Source organism: Cyprinodon variegatus, unplaced genomic scaffold (genome assembly GCF_000732505.1).
Source record: "Cyprinodon variegatus isolate N-32 unplaced genomic scaffold, C_variegatus-1.0 Scaffold309, whole genome shotgun sequence".
Taxonomy (NCBI): Eukaryota; Metazoa; Chordata; class Actinopteri; order Cyprinodontiformes; family Cyprinodontidae; genus Cyprinodon; species Cyprinodon variegatus.
The window spans coordinates 548,598-569,296 of NW_015150762.1; the positions used below are offsets into that span (position 1 = coordinate 548,598).

Consider the following 20,699-nt stretch of genomic DNA (forward strand, 5'->3'; position numbering starts at 1 on the left):
ATCTAACAGCTGGTGCTTTTCCTTTAATTTGTCTCCTGCTTTATGAAAAACAGAAACTCTTTCAAGGTATGTCTTTAATATCAATACTGAAAGTTCAGACCATTGCTCTGTTCCTCAAAGATCTGCCCTCAAAACTTTCCTAGATTACTAGAAATCTGCGCTAATCAGGCCAACATCCCGTTTTATCTTGACATCCAGGTTCCTAAAATGTTAATATTGTAGAAGTGAGATTATTATCCACTTCTATTCGGATCACTTTCTGTCCTCTGGCTATAGAGAATAAAATCATTGATACTTGAATGTTTATTATATAGGATATTTTATTTAGATATATATCATGTTTTTATATATATTCCAATTATTTATATTTTGTAATCCAACAGTGTCTCCAGAAAGAACTGTGTAGGTTGTTCATATCTAATCTTGTGATTGCAGAAGCAGCCTGCGGAGAGTTATTGGCCAACATTTGCAGCTGAACTTGAGAAGCAGGAAAGTGTTTTGTTTTTTTTTAGTTTTTGAAATCTCAGAACAAAAATATTTAAAAAGTAATAAGTTATGTTTAGGATTAGACCCATACAGATTACTCAACAGGAAGCCAGGGTGTGTTGATTCGGATGGTAACAAAAAAAGAAAAAAAAAGAAATGTCACCACCTACTCTTGTTTAACTATGTGGCTATCCTCACGTTCGCTGCATCTTCTCCTTCAGAAATACAAGCTGGCTCAAACTTAGAGCTGGCGTGCGTGCAGCGCATCAGGAAATCAAACTCACTGTTGTCACATGAAAAAGCATCCATTAGATGCCTTATTTTCTACTGCTGCTAGGAGTCAAAAACATCAACACCAAACCAAAAGAACACAGTGATGACATCTGCGGTGAGCCAGGGAGGTCAACCAAACTTTGTTTACATGCATCTCGACGTCAAAACGTCATTGGTGTGCCGTGTGCTTGAAACGGGGAAGCACCAGCTCCAGCATGTCAGTATTTATGCTTTGACCTACATGCATGAACTTAGTTTGTCACAGGCGATAGTGTATGCCACAGCGGCGTGTGTGCGTGTGTGACGGTTGGTCTTTAATGCAGCAAGCAGAGGGGGGCAGGAACAGGAAGAGGAACTGCTCACGAGTGAATGTCTCAACAGACGTAAAGCAAAGACATCAGACTCTCATACTGCAGCTTAATGAGAACAGTGCAGTGCTTTTCCACTTGCATATCAAAAACAGCCCAGCTGCTTGTTTTGCAGAAAAATGTTTCCCGTGACTGAGAGCTCATCATACGGCGTTAATCATGATGCATTTACGCTGAGGTAGCATGACAGGCGTGGATCATTTTCAGACCACTGTACGGGTTATTTGCTGGGATCAATACACCAAGCTTCCTGTGCTCTAACCCAAAGCTGTCAGAGCAGGAGGGAAATACGTCTTTCTCAAATGTTTCTAGAGATTTCATGATATAAGTTTTTTTTCAAAAATCACATACAGATTTGCATGATGTTGCAGACATTAAGAGAAAAAACAATACCAAAACAAAACAATTCCCTCACTGTGACACTCTTATGTTTTTTTTTATTGTGAACTGGAGAGAAAATTGATTTGCTTTTTTCTTTTCCGGAAGAAAAACTGAAACAAGTGAGATACATCAGTAATTAGCCATTCCGTTCGGCCCCCTTTATTCTGATACCCCTAGATAAAATTGAGTGAAACCATTTTCCTCTTGATGAAGACCCGCATGACATGATCCAGGTGTGTTTACAAGGCTCACATTGTTTTAGAAAACTTCAGTGAACAAGCAGCCCTATGAAGACAGGGGATAAAAAGACGAATTAATCAGACCAGAAACCAAGAGGCCTGTGGAAAACTCTGGAAACTCATCTGAAAATAGAGCGAGATGCAGAGATCCAAAGCTGGGTGCAGCTATCCAATTCAATTTCAGTTCAGTTTGTTTAAATAGCACCAAACCACAACACATTTCATCTCAAGGCAATTTACAAAGACATTCAACCAGATCATACAGTCGGATTTGTTCATAGTCTTTTATCTAAGGAAAACCAGCTGATTTCCCTCACACCAAGCATGCTTTTAGCGATAGTGTGGAGGAAAAACTCCCTTTTAACAGGAAGAAACCTCCAGCAGAACCAGGCTTAGTGTGAGCGGCCATCTGCCGAGGGCGACTGGGGTTCAAGGAGACAGAAGTAGACTTACAGAAAGAAGCAGAGATACAAAGGTTAGCTGTCAAACAGCTCCAGAGGAGGCCCGTCCAGGAACCACTCAGCCAAGCAGACGAGCTTCAAGCCAGCTCCCATGTCAGAGAATGAAAGAGAGCATGTGCAGTTAGTTACAGTCAGAGAAACAGGACTACGCTGAGAAAAAAAGCAGAGAGAGCAGAACGTTGGATTGAAAGTTTTTTTTTATTTTTTTTTACAAAAACCTCAGAATGGGAGAATAGAGATAGAATGAAGCAGAATAATAAAAAAGGGTCCCTATGTCCTCCAGCAGTCTAAGCCTATACCAGCATAACTATAGAGATAGCTTAGGATAACCTGAGCCACTCTATCTAAAAGTTTTACATCTTATTAACTGACGACTCAGCAAACCTTGCTTTTTAACAAACAGGTATTAAAAGATGATTTTAGTGTAAGAAAGCAATAAAGGAATAAAGAATGTAGTTTTCCACAAGATTTGTAGGAGATGCTGCAACTATAAAAACAGTTCCTAACCCCATCCTTTGCTACAGTCGCCCACAGATGTTGAAAGATGCCGTCTAAATTAGCCATTTAACAGCGACAAAAATCATTCAGTCTGTGGATGTATTAAGGTGTTAAAGACACACTGAAAGGAGCTGAACACAAATGGATATCATAATTTTTAAGATTTTAATTTGTAAAAGCTTTTTTTTAAAAACATTTAGCTTGTGCTTCTACTTCACAGTTTTGCATGACCTTTTGTCCCTAATAAATGACACTGAATTTGACAATAACAATTTTAAAAAACTTTAAAAAAAAAAAAAACTTTGTGAGGATTTTTTTATGAAATTTAAGGCAGCTTAAATGATCAGACATGAGAAAGCTGTTCTCCTGCATAAAAGACATAGTTAATTATCGACCCTGGGGTGTACGGAGAGATGTGGTTTATTAACTCTGGTCTCAGAGAAAACGCCAGTTTCCTCCTCTTTTCAGTCTTAAAGCCTCGTCCTGTAGCTGCTCCCTGACATCGCTTCAAGAGTCCTGCTTCTTCTAAATACATAAAAAAAATCTTTTCATGCAAATATCTAAAGCTGAAAAACAAAAATCAACAGCAGCCACATTTGCCTTGTATCTGATCCAACACAGCCATCACTCATCATCAAGTGTTGATTCCTAAGGCCCTATGACACTTGCTGTTTATCATTTTAAAAGAGGCATGAAGAGACATGGTATTCCTGAAGCACCCTCATTGAGTGCTCCTTTGTGTGGCAGCGCTACGTGTGTTGACTCAGACTTTGCACAGTCACACTTGGAAAACCTGACTCTCCTCAATTTCAGGAATTTCCTGATCCCCGCAGGGCCTCCTGGAGAAAATCATCTGCATGCTGCAGCCTTTGCGCCTCCCTTCACCCCCCCACACACACTCTCAGCTGGCCTGCTATTGGGAAGTTCCAGGTTAATAACTAAACTGAGGACACATGCTTGAAGAGTCAGCAGGGCAGGGCAGATGTACTTTTTGGACTGCTAGATTGTAGACTGTTCTGTATGATCTGAAACAGAACAAAACATTAACTCAGCATAAACCTTTCAATAATTATATGTTCAATGCTATAAAGAACTTTTTTTAGTGTCATTGGATTAATATAGCTTTAAGATATTGCTTAAGTTGCTTATATTTACAAACTGTTCTCTTAACCACAACCAACATGACTCATGACAGGCCTGTCACATTAGACTAAAGTTTCACTACAAACAAATGTGGCTTTTAGGACTTCCGGCCCCTGGCTACACCTTGATTGTAGTTTTCCTACGCCGGCTTGTTCTATCTTGTTGGTCTTGTTGACGTCAGAAGACTTGCTGCTGGGAGTGCTATTACTCACTCTGCTCAGTATTCTTCTTGAACAGCACGTACCAGCGCATCCTTCTTCTTTCCCAAACAGGAAGGCCTCGCCAAGACGGTTGCCAAATCTTCTGTTACACCCCAATGCGGTGGAGTTTCCTTAAGCAGACGCAGCAGCCTGTATCTGGTCTAGTTCATCTTTTTTTCCTTCTAAAGTTCACTAACCCCATCCTCCTAGTTAGTGATCATACTTTTGAACACAAACAATATATATATATATATATATATATATATATATATATATATATATATATATATATATATATATATATATATATATATGAAACTGGGATTGTGGAGGAGAAAAAAATGTGTATCTTTGACACCATTTCAACAGTTGCCAGAATAAATATTGGGATTTAAAGTCCAGAATTTTAAAGCCAAAGGCATATTTAATAGATAAAATACACGAATACCAGAAATTAGAGGAAAATGTTACAGAAAGTTTACAATTTTTTTTTACTTATGTTGAAAAAGATGTTTTCTTTCTGCAAAACACAATGAGCTTGTTGTGCAAACACGGGTAAAAGAAAAATGAAAACAGGAAAGTTTGCCAAAACACACAAGCAAACATTTCTTCTGATGTCAAGAGGTGGTTCTTACGGCTCCACAGTGCCACCTGGTGGCGAGTTTTCAGCATTACACTCTGAACTTCAGGAAGATATATTTTTTTTCTCTCAAATTAAATGTTTACTTTTATGAGTATATTAAGCTTGCATTATTTTCCGGTTTGTTTAGTTTCGTTTTTAGACAATGAGAGAGTCAAAGCAAATAAGGGTTAGTCGTAAGAAACCACCAAAGGTTTGGGTGTTTATTGGTCAGAAATCTGCTGAGCAGGAGAATTAAATCTAAATACAGGAAGGAGATGCTGTTTCTATGGTTTCTTTGCTGTTAGAAAAACAACAAGAATCTAATCATATACTCAGTGTGTTTCTAGGTATAAAGCCTGAGGGGGAAAATTGTCTAAGTGATAAAGAAGAACATATCTGTAATCCTGAGGCGAATGATCTGATAAAGCCTGATAAAGATAGCGATAAGAAAAACGATAAAAATCTTCATTTCAGGATCTTTGAAGACTTTTTTTTTTCCAATCAGGTCATAGCCTAATTAATTTTAAATGCTAGGGTTTGACATGTTGTTTCTATGATGTTCTTAGCCTTTCCACAGCTTAATTTTGTAAATATTTGATTAATGAAAAATGTAAAAACATGAATAATATGTTAAACTGATAGAATAAAGACACAATGATTAGGCAAAGACTTCTACTTTTTTTTTATGACAAACCTCTCTGGTTTTGACATTTCTAGGTTATTCACACTATGGGTGCTTCTAGACAGGGGCCAATGGGGGCCAGGATCAGGGGACTGTACTGAAAACATAATGCAAAAAAAATAATAATAATAATCTAATGATGATATATGCTGGAACAGAGTGACTAATACATCCCTAGGACCTATTAATTTTTTTTCTTTACAGTTCTGTTTTTATTATGATTTAAAAGTCAAGGCTATGGCTTTAGTCTTGTTGAGAGAGGATCAGTTTTTATCTGCTTGGTGTTATGTGTGTGTTCAAAATGACATTAAAGTTTGTCCAAGTTATTTTGAACCAAAATTGGGAAAAAAAATGCTCTAATTTGTTAAAGCTGAATATAACATATTTTACTCATGTGGTCATTTTTTTATTCAAATAACTCAAAAATATGTAATATGTCTGAATTATGAATTGATCTAATATTCTATTACCTTATTATATAGATATTTGTTTAGCCACTAATTATTTTGTTGCTTTTCTTTTCATGGTAAGAGATATTTTTTTAAATATAGAGTAAATAAAATTAAAAAAATTCAAACCGAAAATGGAAATGCTCAAATTTTAACATCTAATTTTAATTATACACTGCAAAAACATTCTAAAAATTAGTAAACATTTCTTAAAATAAGTGTATTTACCCTTAAGTTGAATAGGAAAATACGATGATCTGCCAATGGAATCAGCGTTTTTACCCTTAAAATAAGAAAATTAGATATTATGCACTTGAGATAAGAGACTGCAGTTGTTTTGTCTTATTTTAAATGTAAATTGTCTTATCTTATTGGCAAAGTGTCTCACATACCTGCTCAATTCAAGAAAAATCCACTTATTTTAAGAAAAAAACAAGTCTTACTTAGATATACATTTTTTGCAGTGTATGGAATGACATAGTGTAGAGCCACAAGTAGCTCTTCGGTTCTGCAACTCCTAATATATTTTAACTGATAATCTTTCTTGTTTCATGCTTTCCTGTTTCTGTTTTCTGCTTGGAGGATGGTTCACTGCAGTTTGATCTCATCCCTTCACCATTCATCATAGTGTCCATCAGAGGGGCTTAAGCCATCTATAGTTTAAAGAAGCAGAACTAGACTCCAAAACATGGCAACAACCCAAAGTAGTATGAGGAATCAGGACTAGTGGAGAATAAGGAAAAGTAATCAAATCCCAGATCTTGATTTTACTGAGATAATTCAGGATAAGCTCCATATATGCAAGAAAAACATCTGATAGTTGAAAGTAAAATCTGGTTCAGAGTTCCTACCGATACGAGAGGCAGGCAGGTGGTTATCTCAGAGGGCAAACTCACTATCATTGGGGCAAAGGCATCAAATATGCAGAGGTGGGTAGTAACTAGTGACATATACTTGAGTAACTTTTTGTAAAAAAAAAAGTACTTTGGTAGGTGTTCTTTATCATACTTTTTACTTTTACTCTAGTAACATTCTTGTGAGTGTTGCTATGTGTACCTGACAAACATTTCTGGTTACTTATCCTATAAGTAATGAGACCAATTTGGGATCAGGTAGAAGTACAATAAACTTTATCCTTTCCTGACACGCATGCATTCCCTACCATAAGGATTGGTTACATTTATGTTGAAAATTTGGATTTTAAAAATAAGTTTTTCTTGGCTGAATTTGTTACTTTGTAATCATGTTCTTGATTTTAAACGTTCAAATACCAGAATGTGCACATAACTGTCCGTTAGCCATCTTACTGAGGGATTTTTTTTATTTTTACTTAACTGAAAAAGCTTCACGGATGGAAAGCGAAACGTCTTCAAACTTGGAAACAAAGTCCAGTGGATTGTTTTTATTTTCTTTTTTTGGAATGACTATAACATGGATGACTGAGAATCTTTACCAGAGGATTCTTACTAGACTAATTTTCATAGATAACTTTGTTCTATTTTTACTTGAGTTAAAATTAATCTTGAAATAGTGCTACTCGTAGTTTAATAAAAAATCTTTAGTTACTTTATCCACCTCAAATACACACACAAAAAAACATTTTTCTAGATCTATTTTTATGTAAAAGAAGGTTAATTTCTGTTAACCAAGTAAAAACTAATGAATTTCACCAAATAAAATATTACCGTTTAAGTCGTTTTTCTGTTTTTTTAAATGGATAAAATGCTGAATTCCCAAAAAACTGATAAATTTGTTAAAGATAAGCTTGGAAGAGGCTCTTCACTTCTTGCACAAGTAAAGTTATTTAAATATTGCATATCATTCAGTCCACCATTAATATAGCAGTAATCAGAAATATATCCTTAAATTGATCATTTGCATATTAATAGTCTTTTATATCAACAGATTATATAATAATGCTTTCCAATATAAGCTTCAAGAAGAAACAGGACACCTTTTTTTGTTTTCTTTATTTAAAAATGAAAACAAATGTAAATAAAAAAATACGCTTCTAAGCTCAGCATACGTATAGAAAATGGGAAAACATGGTGCATTTACTGCACAAGTGCTGAGGTTTAATCTGTTAAAGCAGAAAAAGAACTCGGCACACTAAAACCTGATCTGAAATATATATATATATATATATATTTATATATATATATACTTATGTATAAATTTAATAAGGATGCGTCCTGTGGAGACGACGTTCATACATTCTAAAGAAAGGTACAGCTGTCAGACAAAGTGTTGAACTCTGTTTCGTCCCAAAACGAAGGGTAGCAGCTTAACTAATCTCTTATTTGGACAAACCTGTCGAGTCACAAACGCAGCATGCTTTACACAAAAAAAAACACCAATCATACAGAAGAACACGGCCAGCTCAGGCTCACACCATGACACAACGACTAATCAGAACAGTGCATCGTTTTCATCCCTGTGCTGGTGTTTGGTTTATTTGATTTTTTTTGGTTAGTTTCAATAATCCCTGGTCCCACACTCTACCTCAGAGACCCACACGCACCTCTCAATAAATTAGAATATCAATGCAAAGTTCAATCATTTCAGTGATTCATCTCACAAAGTGAAACTATACTGATTCATTGCACACAGAACGATATTTCCCAAATATCCCCTTCTGTTGTCTTCTGGGGAGTATGACTTTGGAGTTAATGACTCAAAATTCTCAGAATATTATATTAGACAAATTAAAAAAAGGATTTTTAACACAGAAGTGTTAAGTAAGGACTACACAAAGGAATATTTGCTGTCTTGTAAAGTTACTGGTTAGCCCCAAAACAGTGTATTTATGGAGGGAAAGTTAGGTGAAAGGATAAACTGTGGTAGAAAAAGGTGCAGCTTTGCCCCAGGATGGCCGCCCGCTGCTCCTAAAGAGGGAGGGTTACATCTAGAGGTACATTTCTCCAATTTGAGGTCAATACAGTTTAATTAATAATTAATGACTGCCGCTGCAGGAGCTTTAAGAGCCACGGCACACAGGCAGAAACAGGCGTTGGGCTCCAACATGAAAAGCTTTTTTCATTTCTATTCTTAAAATCATCTTTAGTCTCTTTGTAATCTGATTATCTAAATTTTTCCTTTTTTATTGGTCTGTAAGCTATAATGGTATAAAAATAACTAGGAAGGAACAGTTGGAAAATATCGCTGTGTGTGAGGAATCCATATTACTTCGCTTTATGAATCCATTAACCGAAGTGAACATTTTGATATTTTATCTAAGAGATGCACGTGTAAAGGACATTACACAACTGAGTTATTATTTTTATTATTGCTGGAAAACAGTTGGGTGAGTGCTACTTTGCTCTCTGAACTTTTTACTCGTTTACCATATTGAATATCCCCAGGTATGGGTATAAAATCTACTGTAAAGCATCTAAAGCTGTGTCGTCTTCCATCGCAGGATAAAGCCGATCCTAGAGGAGACACGTCGCCGTACCCCTGCCGCTGCTTCAGGCATTAACAAGGAGCTACCAGTCAGCATCCCGTTAAACTTACGGTAAATGTTGCGTCAACGGTTCAAGAAAATAAAAAGAGCACACTAAACCTGCCTAGCAGAGACAACTAGTGTGTAGATATCGTTGGAAACCCACACTTTCATTTATCTACTGGGAGCAAACTGGATTCTTTGTAGTCTTCAGAACTTTGTTTAAACAAAGCTTCTTTTTTAGTGACGTGTTTTTCAGTCCAGCTTAATCAAAACATCATCATCAGTCTGCTCAATTAATCGAGTTTAGGATAAAAAAAAAAATGGAACAACATTCAAAGGTGTCATTTTGGTAAATAAGAAAGAAGATGCATGTAAATTAGGCAGAGGTCAGAGGTCACTGGTCCCAGGTGTTCAGGCCAGCAGTCCCAGTGCAAACCCTTTCACCTCAGCAGAGCAACGTATGTTTTATGGTGAGTCTGTTTGGGTCGGCGCGCACGTGTTTGGGATGTGGCACCTTAGAGAAAAGACAAAAAAAAAAAGAACCCAAGGCCCTGAGCGTTTGGAGATGGCATAAACACAAAGAAAGTTTGGGTAAAGAGGCAGCTGACCATTTACAGCGTTATCACAGGTGAACCTGAATCAGCCGAGCGCCAAAGCATCACCGACCGACCCTCAGAGTCGAAGCAGGTCGACCTGCCAGCCACGTGCGCTTTGCGACATCATAGATATCCAGAAAAAAAAAAAAAAAGAAAGGAAGGAGGAAGGACAGACATCAGTGGAAATAGACGCGATAGCAGACATAAGCACTGAGAGCCAGCGCCGTGCACAGGCACACGTGGGCTGTAAGAGGGGGCCAAAGCCCCGGCGCAGGACAGCCCCCCTTTGGCTGCTCCGCTCCCTCAGACTTCTCCTCCGTCGCCTCTTGATGCTGGGATTTGTTCAGAGTGCCTGAGGTCAGATCCTGCACTCCCACATGCCCGTGTGGCAGATCCCCTCCTTCAGGAGGACGCTCCGGAGCAGCTAGGTTTCTTTTTCGCAGCTCTGTGTCGTGTGAAGACCTGGATGAAGAAACAGGATGAAAGAGGATTAGATCAAGGTTCTAGTTTCCCTTTAAGGCAAACCTTCCCTTTATGTATCTCTACCAGGTTCTACGATGATTTTAATCTGACCTCATCAGGACAAAAATACAGATTTAATCTATGTTAACCACTTCTGTCTCTTTATCAGTCTCTCAAATCTTTGGACCAATTCTGTCCTTTTTTCTGTGCATTTATTTATTTTATGTTGATTTTTTTTCTTTTTTAAGTCCCAAGACATCATTTCAATTGCTATTTTTCACCTGCTTATATTCCTTTGTATGTTTCTAACGCTGCTGTTGAAGACTCTGTTTGGCTCCATGTTTGACTCCATAGCTCTCAGCGTACAGATGTACTAAACTCAATAAGGTGCTGCAGTGTTTGTGCTGATTAAGTGCACATATCTCTACGTCTCTTAAATGGCATTACTACGGAAGAGGATTAGAGCGACTGGAAAAAAAAATTAACAGATTTTTAAATTTTATTTCAGTTTAGTATGGGAATTCTGACTTGATTATTCTGACAGAATTCTGACTTTTTTCTCAGAATTCTGACGTTAATCTCAGAATTCTGACCTTTTTCTCCGAATTCTGACTTTAATCTCAGAATTCTGGCTGAATTCTGACTATAAAAAAAGTCAGAATTCTGAGATTAAAGTCAGAATTTTGAGATTAAAGTCAGAATTCTAAGATTAAAGTCAGAATTCTGATAAAAAAGCCAGAATTCCGAGAAAAAAGCCAGAATTCTGAGGAGAAAAGTCAGAATTCTGGCTTTTTTATCAGAATTCTGACTTTAATCTTTTTTTCCCCATACTAAACTGAAATAAAATCAGTTAACTTTCTTTTTTTTTTCCCAGTGGCCCTAATCTTCCGTACATTACTCAAGAGGTCTTGATGCAATTTATATATAATTTTAGTCATAAATTAAAGCTCTCTCCTTCAACCTTTCTAAACTCCTGCCTTTATTTAAGCGTTATTATTTAACATGGTCTGAGGCTCAGATGGATCTCCTCGGTCTTTGCACTAACTTTGTGCTCATGGTGGAATTCTAGGGACTCTTAATAATCTGTTTATTCGTTTTTTTTTGTGTGTGAAATTTCCTTCTAAGCCGTCTCAGATTAATGTGAAACAACATGTTCAACATATTTTGTCAACCTGCCTTTATGTTAATATGGTTTTAAGAAGCAAACTGTCAAACTGCTGCTTTTTAAGAGGCGGTTTCTGTTGTTAATGAGCAGTAAATAAACCACATGTGAAGCAGCATCAGGCTGAAGCAGGTTTCTTAAATCCTATAGAAGGAGCAAAGGGTTTGCTGTGTTTCACGCACAGTTTCTTCATTTTGGTTACAGAGAACTTAGAGCAGATTCTTAAACTGAATGTTGTTTATCAGAAGTGTTAATTTTAAACTTCATATTTTAAAACATGAATAAAACATGAATATTAAGTTCTTCAGATTATAGAGACCAATACCCATCTACAATATTCAACCCCTTATTTCCTAAAATGATCAGTAGAATACTCATCATTCATTTCAATTCATCACCATGAATTTTCAGTAACAGAAATCAGCATCGTCATTCCAGATGACAGCCTTCCTCTTCCTGTATGACATGAAGACATTCATCTGAACCACGTTTTTTTTTTTTTTTTTTTACTTCAAGTACGGGAAGAATCAGTTTAGAGCTTCTAGTTAAAAAGCTGCAGGATTGAAAGTACTCGTTTCCTATAATTCCAAATTTGACATAAAGGCTTTGAGCTCGTGGATGAATGAATCTGTGTGATATAAAATATCACTCATTGAACAAACTGACCTGCTTCTAAAATCTCCAATATCAGCAAACTGATCAAAAATGTTGACATAACTCATTGGTTAATAAGAAATTGATCCGTTGTTCTCATAACTGATCTTTCTATTATCCTCTGCTTAAGTAATATACAAACATTTCCTATCATTCCAAATAATAATAACTAATAAATGTATTAGGGCGTCAACTAACGATTATTTTGCAAATCCACTTCTCTTTCAATAATGTTTTTGCTTAATCAATTAATAATTTAAGAGCCAAATGCTCCTTAAAGAAGATTTTTTAAGGAATAAATTGGGTGAAACTAAAACTTTTCCCACTAGAGTTTTGGATAGAGCATATTAACAGATGTAAACATTATTATTTTTTTTATCTTAAATGCAAAATATTATATATTTTTTAACAATGTTGGTATAATTACTGCTCTAAGTGGGTCACTCTGTCAGCTAAAAGCATGTTCTAGAGTCTTTATACTCAAATGAATCATTGTTTACTAAATTAGTTGATTATTTCAATAACTGATTAATCACAATTGATCTGATTAATTGTTTCAGCCCTAAAATGTATGTATGATTTATGGTGTTTAATTATAACAGGTCGGTATCATATTGTAGATGATAAAGCTGCATCAGGACACCCCCAATGAAAACATTTGAGGACCTTTTCGAACACAGAAAGTGAAGCATTTCTGTAGCAGCGAGCCGTCATTCTGTAACGCCACTTAATCAGATGTCGCCTCAAATCTAAATTCAGACATAATTACAGAGAGTTTACATCAGCAGGGACATCAGGTGCCACTTCATGGCAGAGGGACTGAGACAATAGACTCTTCCTGGTTGTTTTCCACCACGTTAGACAGAAAAAGAGGTTGTTGTATGAACAAAACTAAAAAAAAAAAAGAACAGTTAGTTTTAATGTTCTTTGAGTCAGGAATTACTAAAACAAAGCATTGCAGGTGCATCTCTACATCATCAGAGTTCATTCAGTTTATTAATTCTGCTCAATATTTTAAACAAAGTTGAATAAACTTTATTTTTGTTAAATATGAGTATTCCACCTTACAGCCTAAAAAAAAAAACTATTTAGCTACTTATACTTATAAATAGCACATAAACCAGGTAAAAATACTCTCCATAATTTATCCATAAGTTATCCTGAAAGGAAGTGGGCTGATCCAGGAATGATGTGTTCCAGCATTTAAGGGAAAGGTTGGAAGCACAAAGTGTGGTCGAAAAAAGTGATCAGAATTCAAAAGGACTTTTTCAAGGTGTGGATGAAGTCTGTAACCTCTTTAAGAAAACATTTCTGTTTGCTACAGGCAATAAATCACACATCAAAGTGGCGTCACAAGTTTTCTGATGCGGTTTTCTAAACAATAACGGCAGACTACAGTAGCTCGGTTTAGCTCCTGTGTTGTTAAACTGGACTGACCTAAACTCAAAGAGAATGTTTGATGAATTGTCAAGAGGAAGATCGAGGCAAACAGCTCACCTCATTAACGCCATGCTGCATTAATAAAGGAATTTTTAAACGAACAGACATTTGCTTGGAATGTATCACAACTTTATTTAGTCAGCTGAAATGAATTAATTTCCCCAAAACATTGTAATTTATTGAGCTCCACCTGCTCAGTGAGTCTGAAATGTGACTCTATACGACTGTAGATCTAAGCAGAGCTGCAGAAAACTGACAGAGCAGTGATCAGCTGCATCTCTGCTGGCAGGCTGGTGGCCTGGCCGTCTGTAAATCACTCAATCTATGAAAACAGGTGGACCTGGAAAAACGAGTGTTATAAATGAATGCAACCTGCTGGCGCTCACGCAATTCAGTTCAAGGAAACAATCTAAATCAGATGGAAGATACGAGGCAGGTGACTGTGGATGATTGTATGAAATCTATTAGCTTTGTCAAAAACCAGGTAAAGTGGTTATAAAAGGCTGCAACCATGATCATTATTTTAATCGATTTCTCTGTTGTTTATTTTTTAGATTGATCCATTAAAAATAGGATAGAAAAGGCGACTTAAAGAGGTTTTTTATAAAGAATATAAACAAGAATATAAGCCAGTTAAGGGGTTCTGGACAGTTTATTCACAGAAAAAACATTTTTTTATATTAAATGCACAGTTAGTGCTCTGACTGGGTTGCAGAAATGGTCATTTATTGTAACGCTATCCTGATAAAGTGCTAGTTATGATCATTTAGATTTTTCAACTAACAAATAAATAAAAATTACTTATGATACAAAAAAAAAAACTAAAAAAAAGGGTAAGTTTTGAATTTTATTTTCAATGTTTTTCTTCCTCTTTTTCCTCCATTGAGGTATTGGCAAATTCAAAGGATATGATTAAATGTGGTTACTAAGGGATGTTTAGTGATATTAATCACACTTCATTACATAACTGGTGTCCTGAAGAAACCTATTTTGAATTTGTAGATTTTTCCAAGAATGTTTGTGATTTTTTTGGCCCCGGTTGCTGTTGCAAATACAAGTAACACAAGAACGACCTCAAAGAATTAATTAAGAGTGTTTTTATCATCATTTTTATCAAGATAGAACCACAACATTTCACAAGATTTCAAGGCCATATTGCTTAGCCTTTTTGTTTTTCAGGAATCTGCATACTTCAGTTAACGTGTAATCGATTACTAAAATAGTTTTACGATTAATCATGATTCTTTCTGCCCTAAAAAAAAAAAAATCTCTTACCCATCATTAGCATGGAAATGAATCAGCCTTCAGTCCTACCCTACCAGTTACACTCACTTTCCTTCCCCATTCATCAGTTGGATTAATGTACGGTTGGATAAATTAATGAATGATCTATAGTCCATCTATGTGTAGAAATAACTAAAGTTAAACAATCTTCATCTATAAAGACATATGTGCCCATTTGCATCCTGCATAATACGAAGTTTGGATCAATTCCCTTGTTAATTTAACCAGGCAGCCAATGTTAGACCTGCTTTCTACTAATTATAGTCCTCAACTTTTAAATGTACATAAAGAGAACAAGTGCTAACTGCTCAAAAATCTCAAAAAGTCATCATGGGCACATATTCCGGCAAATCAATCTCAAATGTAAAGCTGCTTACACAGTCTGTTTATGGTATCATTTTGATTATTTGTCAGTCATAGGAAGGACTGCTAACATCCGAGTTATTCAGTCGACATTTACTGACACCCTCCACAAGCTACCAAAACGTGCTTTGGAAGAAAACGTTGCATATTATAACGTATATAACTATTTACATGGAAAGTTCAGAGAAGTAAATCTAATGTTAATCAACTTCAGTAATGAAACCCAAAGCATCAGGCTTAGAGTCATTTAACAAAGACGGATGCATTTTAGTTCATTTTAATGATTTTGGCTCACAGCCGTAGATGAATAAAGGCTAATTCATATACTTTTTTACAGGAATGTAGGGTTGTCACGATACTAAACTTTTCAACTCGATACTCGATACTCGATACCATTTTCGATACCACAAGGATAAAAACAAAGACTCCAAAATTCTACAGAAATATTTTCATTAATAAATAAAATACAATAAATAAATGCAATAAACAATAAGAACAATATTTTGAGGTTGTTTGCTGTGCACAATATTAAGCAAGCTTGATAAAAAACTTAAATTAAAATTAAGTGTTCCTTCCTTGGCTATGCTTTGCACACATAACAATGACACTAGCCAAACTGGTTAAGAAACAAAACACTGTGGCACTGTATCGATACTTTTAAAAACGAGTATTGTATCCGGATACAACATTTTGGTATCGATACTTTTTTGAGTCTCGATACTTTTGACAACCCTACAGGAATGTTATGTTATACCCACATGAATGCTAACGTGATGGGGAAGACAGCTGACGCAAAAGATCAACTAAAAAAGCTGGCTGTTAATTAATGTGTGAAAATAAGAGGGGAAAGCTGCAACCATTAGTGGAATGTAAAGCAAAGCCACTTTAAAGATTTAGGGGAGATTTCAAAAGGTGTCTCTGTTTAATGACATAAAAAAGGGATCCTGAAATATCCCTTAAAAGGGATTAAAAGGGATCCTGAAATATCTTTTGATGAGACATTATTCAGCATTTTAGATGCTTACCCCTGTTTGGGAATTTCCACACAACGGATGACGTCTACATTATCTGGGAAAAAAGTTGGCTGCATCCTGCCGTTGTGAGGGTCCCTGGGAGGAGGAACAGGAGGGGGCGGGGTGAACTCTGGAGGATCGTCTTCCTCTTTAGAGAGCTCTTTCCATGACTCCTTAGGAATAAAAAAAGAATAATATATGATTTAAAATGTTACCCCCTTCTGCCAACATTATTAGTTAATCTGAGAACAGATGCTCCGATTAACATCAGGAAGTGAGAAAAACAGGAGAGGAACCTGGAGAGACGTGTCTCCTTTGATGTACTTGGCACCTTCAATGACGGCCAGGTAGGAGAAGCGAAGCTGATCTGCAGTTTGAATCAAACCCATTCGGTAACGCCGCATCTCCAGCAGCACGTCACGAATTCGTACTGAAGACGGGTCTTTGCGGAGCGACATCTGCAAATAAAAGCCAAACACGGTTTGAATTTCACAGATTATTTCATCAAATCATTTCAAATCAAGCTTTCTTTTTGAGTTTATAGATCAAGTCTGCACCAACCAAGAGAAGGCAGGTGTCCACCAGACAAAAGGTCCCAGAACGACCAATCCCGGCACTGCAGTGCACCACCACAGGCCCGTGCTCTGAATTCAGACAGCCCGACTCTCGCACCTTGAAGAGGAAGTTGAGGAAGGATGCGGGAGACTCTGGCACCCCAAAGTCAGGCCAGGTGGTGTAGTGAAAATGTAAAATTTCACGGGTCTCCTGAGTCTGAACGGACAAATTAAAAGGTAAGAGAAAAAAATGAAAAATATTAAGCCAGGACTTTTTATTTAAGTCCTTTTTTTTTTTTTTACTGAGAACTGAAAATAGCTGCAAAGAAAGTATGCAGTTTTTAAATTTGAAACTGAAAAAATGCGGATAAGAGAAGCGAAAAGAAGGAAATCCGTTTCATATGATGTTTCAGTTCTTCAGTCCTGATCAGCATAATTTTTTTTACTTTACGGGAACAAACGAATAAAAAAACCTAATGTTTGTGGGCTGCAGTCACACACACAATAGCTGCCTTTAACAGAGCTAGCACTCAGCTTCAGGATCCTTTTTGTAACAAACCATTGATTGTGCCTCTTCACCACCCCAACAGAGAGAGGAACAACTCACAGATAGATTTTCCAGCTCCAGCTGACGGACCGTGTAATACGACTTGATGTCCTCCGAGACGAGAGTGACCTTGAAGTTGGTATCTTCAAAGATGGCGTCTTTCTCCTCTTTGTGTGGCCAATATTGGGCACATTTAATCTAAACCCAAATTAGAGAGCATGTTATAGACGAGGAACGTGATGTAAAGTAAAATTCAGAGATAAAGAGATAACTAGATCCAGCAGCAGGGGCTTACAGAGCCTTTCTCTACGACCCGGTTCAGCATCACCACACCGCGGGTCCGCTGCTCCCACACCATCTCCCAGAAATGACCGCATGTACTTGGAAGGGGTCCCTGGACAGAAAAACAGAAGAGAAAACATTAGATTGAAAGCTTTAACTTCTCATACACTGGAAAAACGATCCAGAAATAAGTAAAAATGTCTTAAATTAAGTGTATTTACCCTTAATTTGAGTAGATAAATGAGATAGTAACAAGTATTTTTACTCTTATAATAAGATAATTAGATAATGTTCACTTGAAATAACACAATGCAATTGTGTTTTCTTATTTTAAGTGTAAATTTTCTTGTTCCATTGGCAAAATGTCTCTTTTACCTCCTCAATCCAAGGACAGATGCATTTATTTTAAGAAAAAATTACTTATCTAGATTTCGATTTTTTCCAGTGTATGGAAGCGCATTGCATTCCCCTGGAAAATTCAATTTCATTTTTTATAATAAAAAGTTTCATTTTTTTTTTCCTGAATTAATAACATATTTTTAAATTAAAAAAAATTACAACATTCTGTTCTTCTGAAAACATTTTTTAAATAAAAAATAAATGTTTTTCTGAATGATCAAGATCATTTTTTTACCGTAAAAATATTTTTTTTATGTTTTTCTGAATCAATGAAATATTTTTTGAGAAAAAAAAATTTAAACATTCTGTTTCTCTGAATGAATAAAATATTTTAAATAAGGAAAATAAATCAAAACATTCTGTTTTACTGAATTTACAAAGCATACTTTTTTTAATTACAAGATTATCTTAAAATTAAACTTAAAAAGCCATGTTTTTTTTTTATGAACCAGCTAAACTCTCAATAACTAAGAGACAAGAGAATTTCCAAGTATCTTAATCACAAAAGAACATAAAAACAAATTAAACTCAAAGAAACGGGAAGGAAAAGCTGCTTAGAAATCTGAAAAGCCAACAAGAGAACATCAGTGAAATAACAGCAGCATTTTTTCCGTAATTCAGAAAAACAGACCAGATTCTTGTTTTTCTAGGTGAATGAATGAAGGCTTCTGTATTCTAGAATAAGAGTTAACACTGTATAATGACAAACACAGCCTTCCTCTGCATTTAGAATTACATTTCTTACTGGGCAGGTTTTTCATGTTTAGTATTTATTCTTATAAGAGATCATAAGATATTTTTTAAAGAAGTTGGATCACTGAGAGGTTGTTCAATGATTTTTCTGCAGCAAAAAAGAAAAATACTGCAAAGGTCAAGACAGAGCTTCTAAGACAGAGATGCTTGGGACCCGGGAATCACGATCAGCAGGATGTGTCTCTATTGGCCCAAACCTAGGATAGTTTGATACCATTCTGACAGCAAATCTCTCACATGTGGCAGTGTTTAAAAGTTTCTGGCACCCCGTGGGAAGCAGGAAATGCCAAATGCTGTGAGTGGATGAGGTTTCAAATCTGATCTGGGTTATAGACCAGGGTCCAGATAGCCTGGATTATCAATTCATCTGTTTCAGAGTCTCACACTGGCCTAAACCTTCTAACACCTGCAGTTTTGTTATCAGACGGTATATCCGCTCCCTCCTCAGTATGCCATGCAGTCACGTTTTTTCTAACCAAAAACTGTTTGTAAATTTTCCAAAAACTATTCAACTATTTTGGGTATTTCCCCCAACTATTTATGACTTTCAGAGTAAAAAAAATTACAGTTTCCTGTTGACCTACGTCATGTGACCTGCCCTCACTTCCCAGCTTAGAAGATAGAGCTGCAGCTGAAACATTAGTCGTTAAATTTTATGTCTATGGCTACGTTCACACAGCTGCTCCTCACACTCCACACACATTTTCCTTTCCCTGCCCTCCCCAACCGTCCAGACTAATATTCACATGCAGCAGTCGGACTTTGGTCTGAACGGTCACGGCCCCAAAGTGACCCGGATGTGCAGAGGGAGAAGATGGACGTCACAGCAACTCTGTTTACGGAAGCAATGATGAATCTCCATAATAATATGACCACATCATAAGATGAAGAACTGTAAGAGACATCAGAGCACAACTGCTTACGCAGGCCTGCGCCTGATGCGATGAGCAATGGGAGCTGGGAACTGACATAAAAGCATAAAAGTCAGATTTCAAAATGATAGTTTTTATAGAAAAAGAAGACTAATTGTCCATCTTCAGGCACCTCGAAAACTATCTGAAACTTATTCGATTTAGAACACTATATAAAAGTAGTACAAATATTTTTTTTCCAGGTCAGAAGATCAGAATTGGACCCTTCAGTCTGCTTTATGATGGTAGAATAAGGTTCAAACGTGTAAAAAAAAAAATAGATACAATTTGGGTTGGACTTTTCCTGCAGTGCGAATTTTGCTGATAAAGCAGAAAAAAAAAAACTTTTTTTCCTTCGCTTAATGCATTGAAACACGTAACATGCTAAATTATCAAGCTGTATTAAACAGACAAGAAAACAGCAGATGGTCTCTAATACTAACTGTATCCCTAAAGTATACCTACGCTTCGAACATTTTTTAATATTTCACATTTAAATAAGAAATGTCAACATATTTTATTGTGTTTTATTGTGATTTTGGGCCATAAATCAACACAAAGCAAATTATTGGAAATGAGATGCTTTTGATATAGTATATACAAAAAATCTATATTTGTATGCAGCCCCCTTTAATTAAAATCACTCAGTAAAATCCTCTGCAACTTACTAGAAGCCTCTTAATTAACCCAACTGTTATAGCTGCAGCTGTTTAGTGGTGGTTTGTGCAGCATTAAGTCCAAACAGATATAAATAATCCAAGTTTTGAACATCTTTCAGATTTCTGATCATTACCCTAGAAGGGAATAAATATGACAAAGCTGCAGCACATTAAGCAGAGAAGCAGCCAAGAGGCCCATGGTAACTCTGGAGGAGCTGCAGGGACCACAGCCAAGTGGGAAAATCTGATACAAGGATAACTATTAGCACTGCAGACCAAACCTCTGTAACCTGACTCCGCCAGATGGATTTGCTCCGCATATCCATCTGGAAACCTTCCGTTGAAGTAATTTTGGGAAGGGGCGAAAATACTG

The 20,699-nt window shown here is 36.3% G+C and overlaps 1 protein-coding gene across 1 annotated transcript in view; it reads right to left on the reverse strand.

The window, feature by feature from the left end:
* Window positions 1–7,795: 7,795 nt before the first annotated feature.
* The window catches only part of LOC107090730 (tyrosine-protein phosphatase non-receptor type 1-like), a 17,717-nt gene continuing 4,813 nt past the window's right edge, over window positions 7,796–20,699 (reverse strand). The window contains exons 5-10 of the mRNA XM_015384285.1: window positions 17,618–17,716; window positions 17,383–17,520; window positions 16,783–16,992; window positions 16,518–16,679; window positions 16,234–16,394; window positions 7,796–10,305 (exon numbers count right to left, since the gene is read on the reverse strand). Coding sequence (XP_015239771.1) covers window positions 10,020–10,305; window positions 16,234–16,394; window positions 16,518–16,679; window positions 16,783–16,992; window positions 17,383–17,520; window positions 17,618–17,716 — 1,056 coding nt within the window. The 3' untranslated portion in view covers window positions 7,796–10,019. The remainder of the gene's footprint in view (window positions 10,306–16,233; window positions 16,395–16,517; window positions 16,680–16,782; window positions 16,993–17,382; window positions 17,521–17,617; window positions 17,717–20,699) is intronic.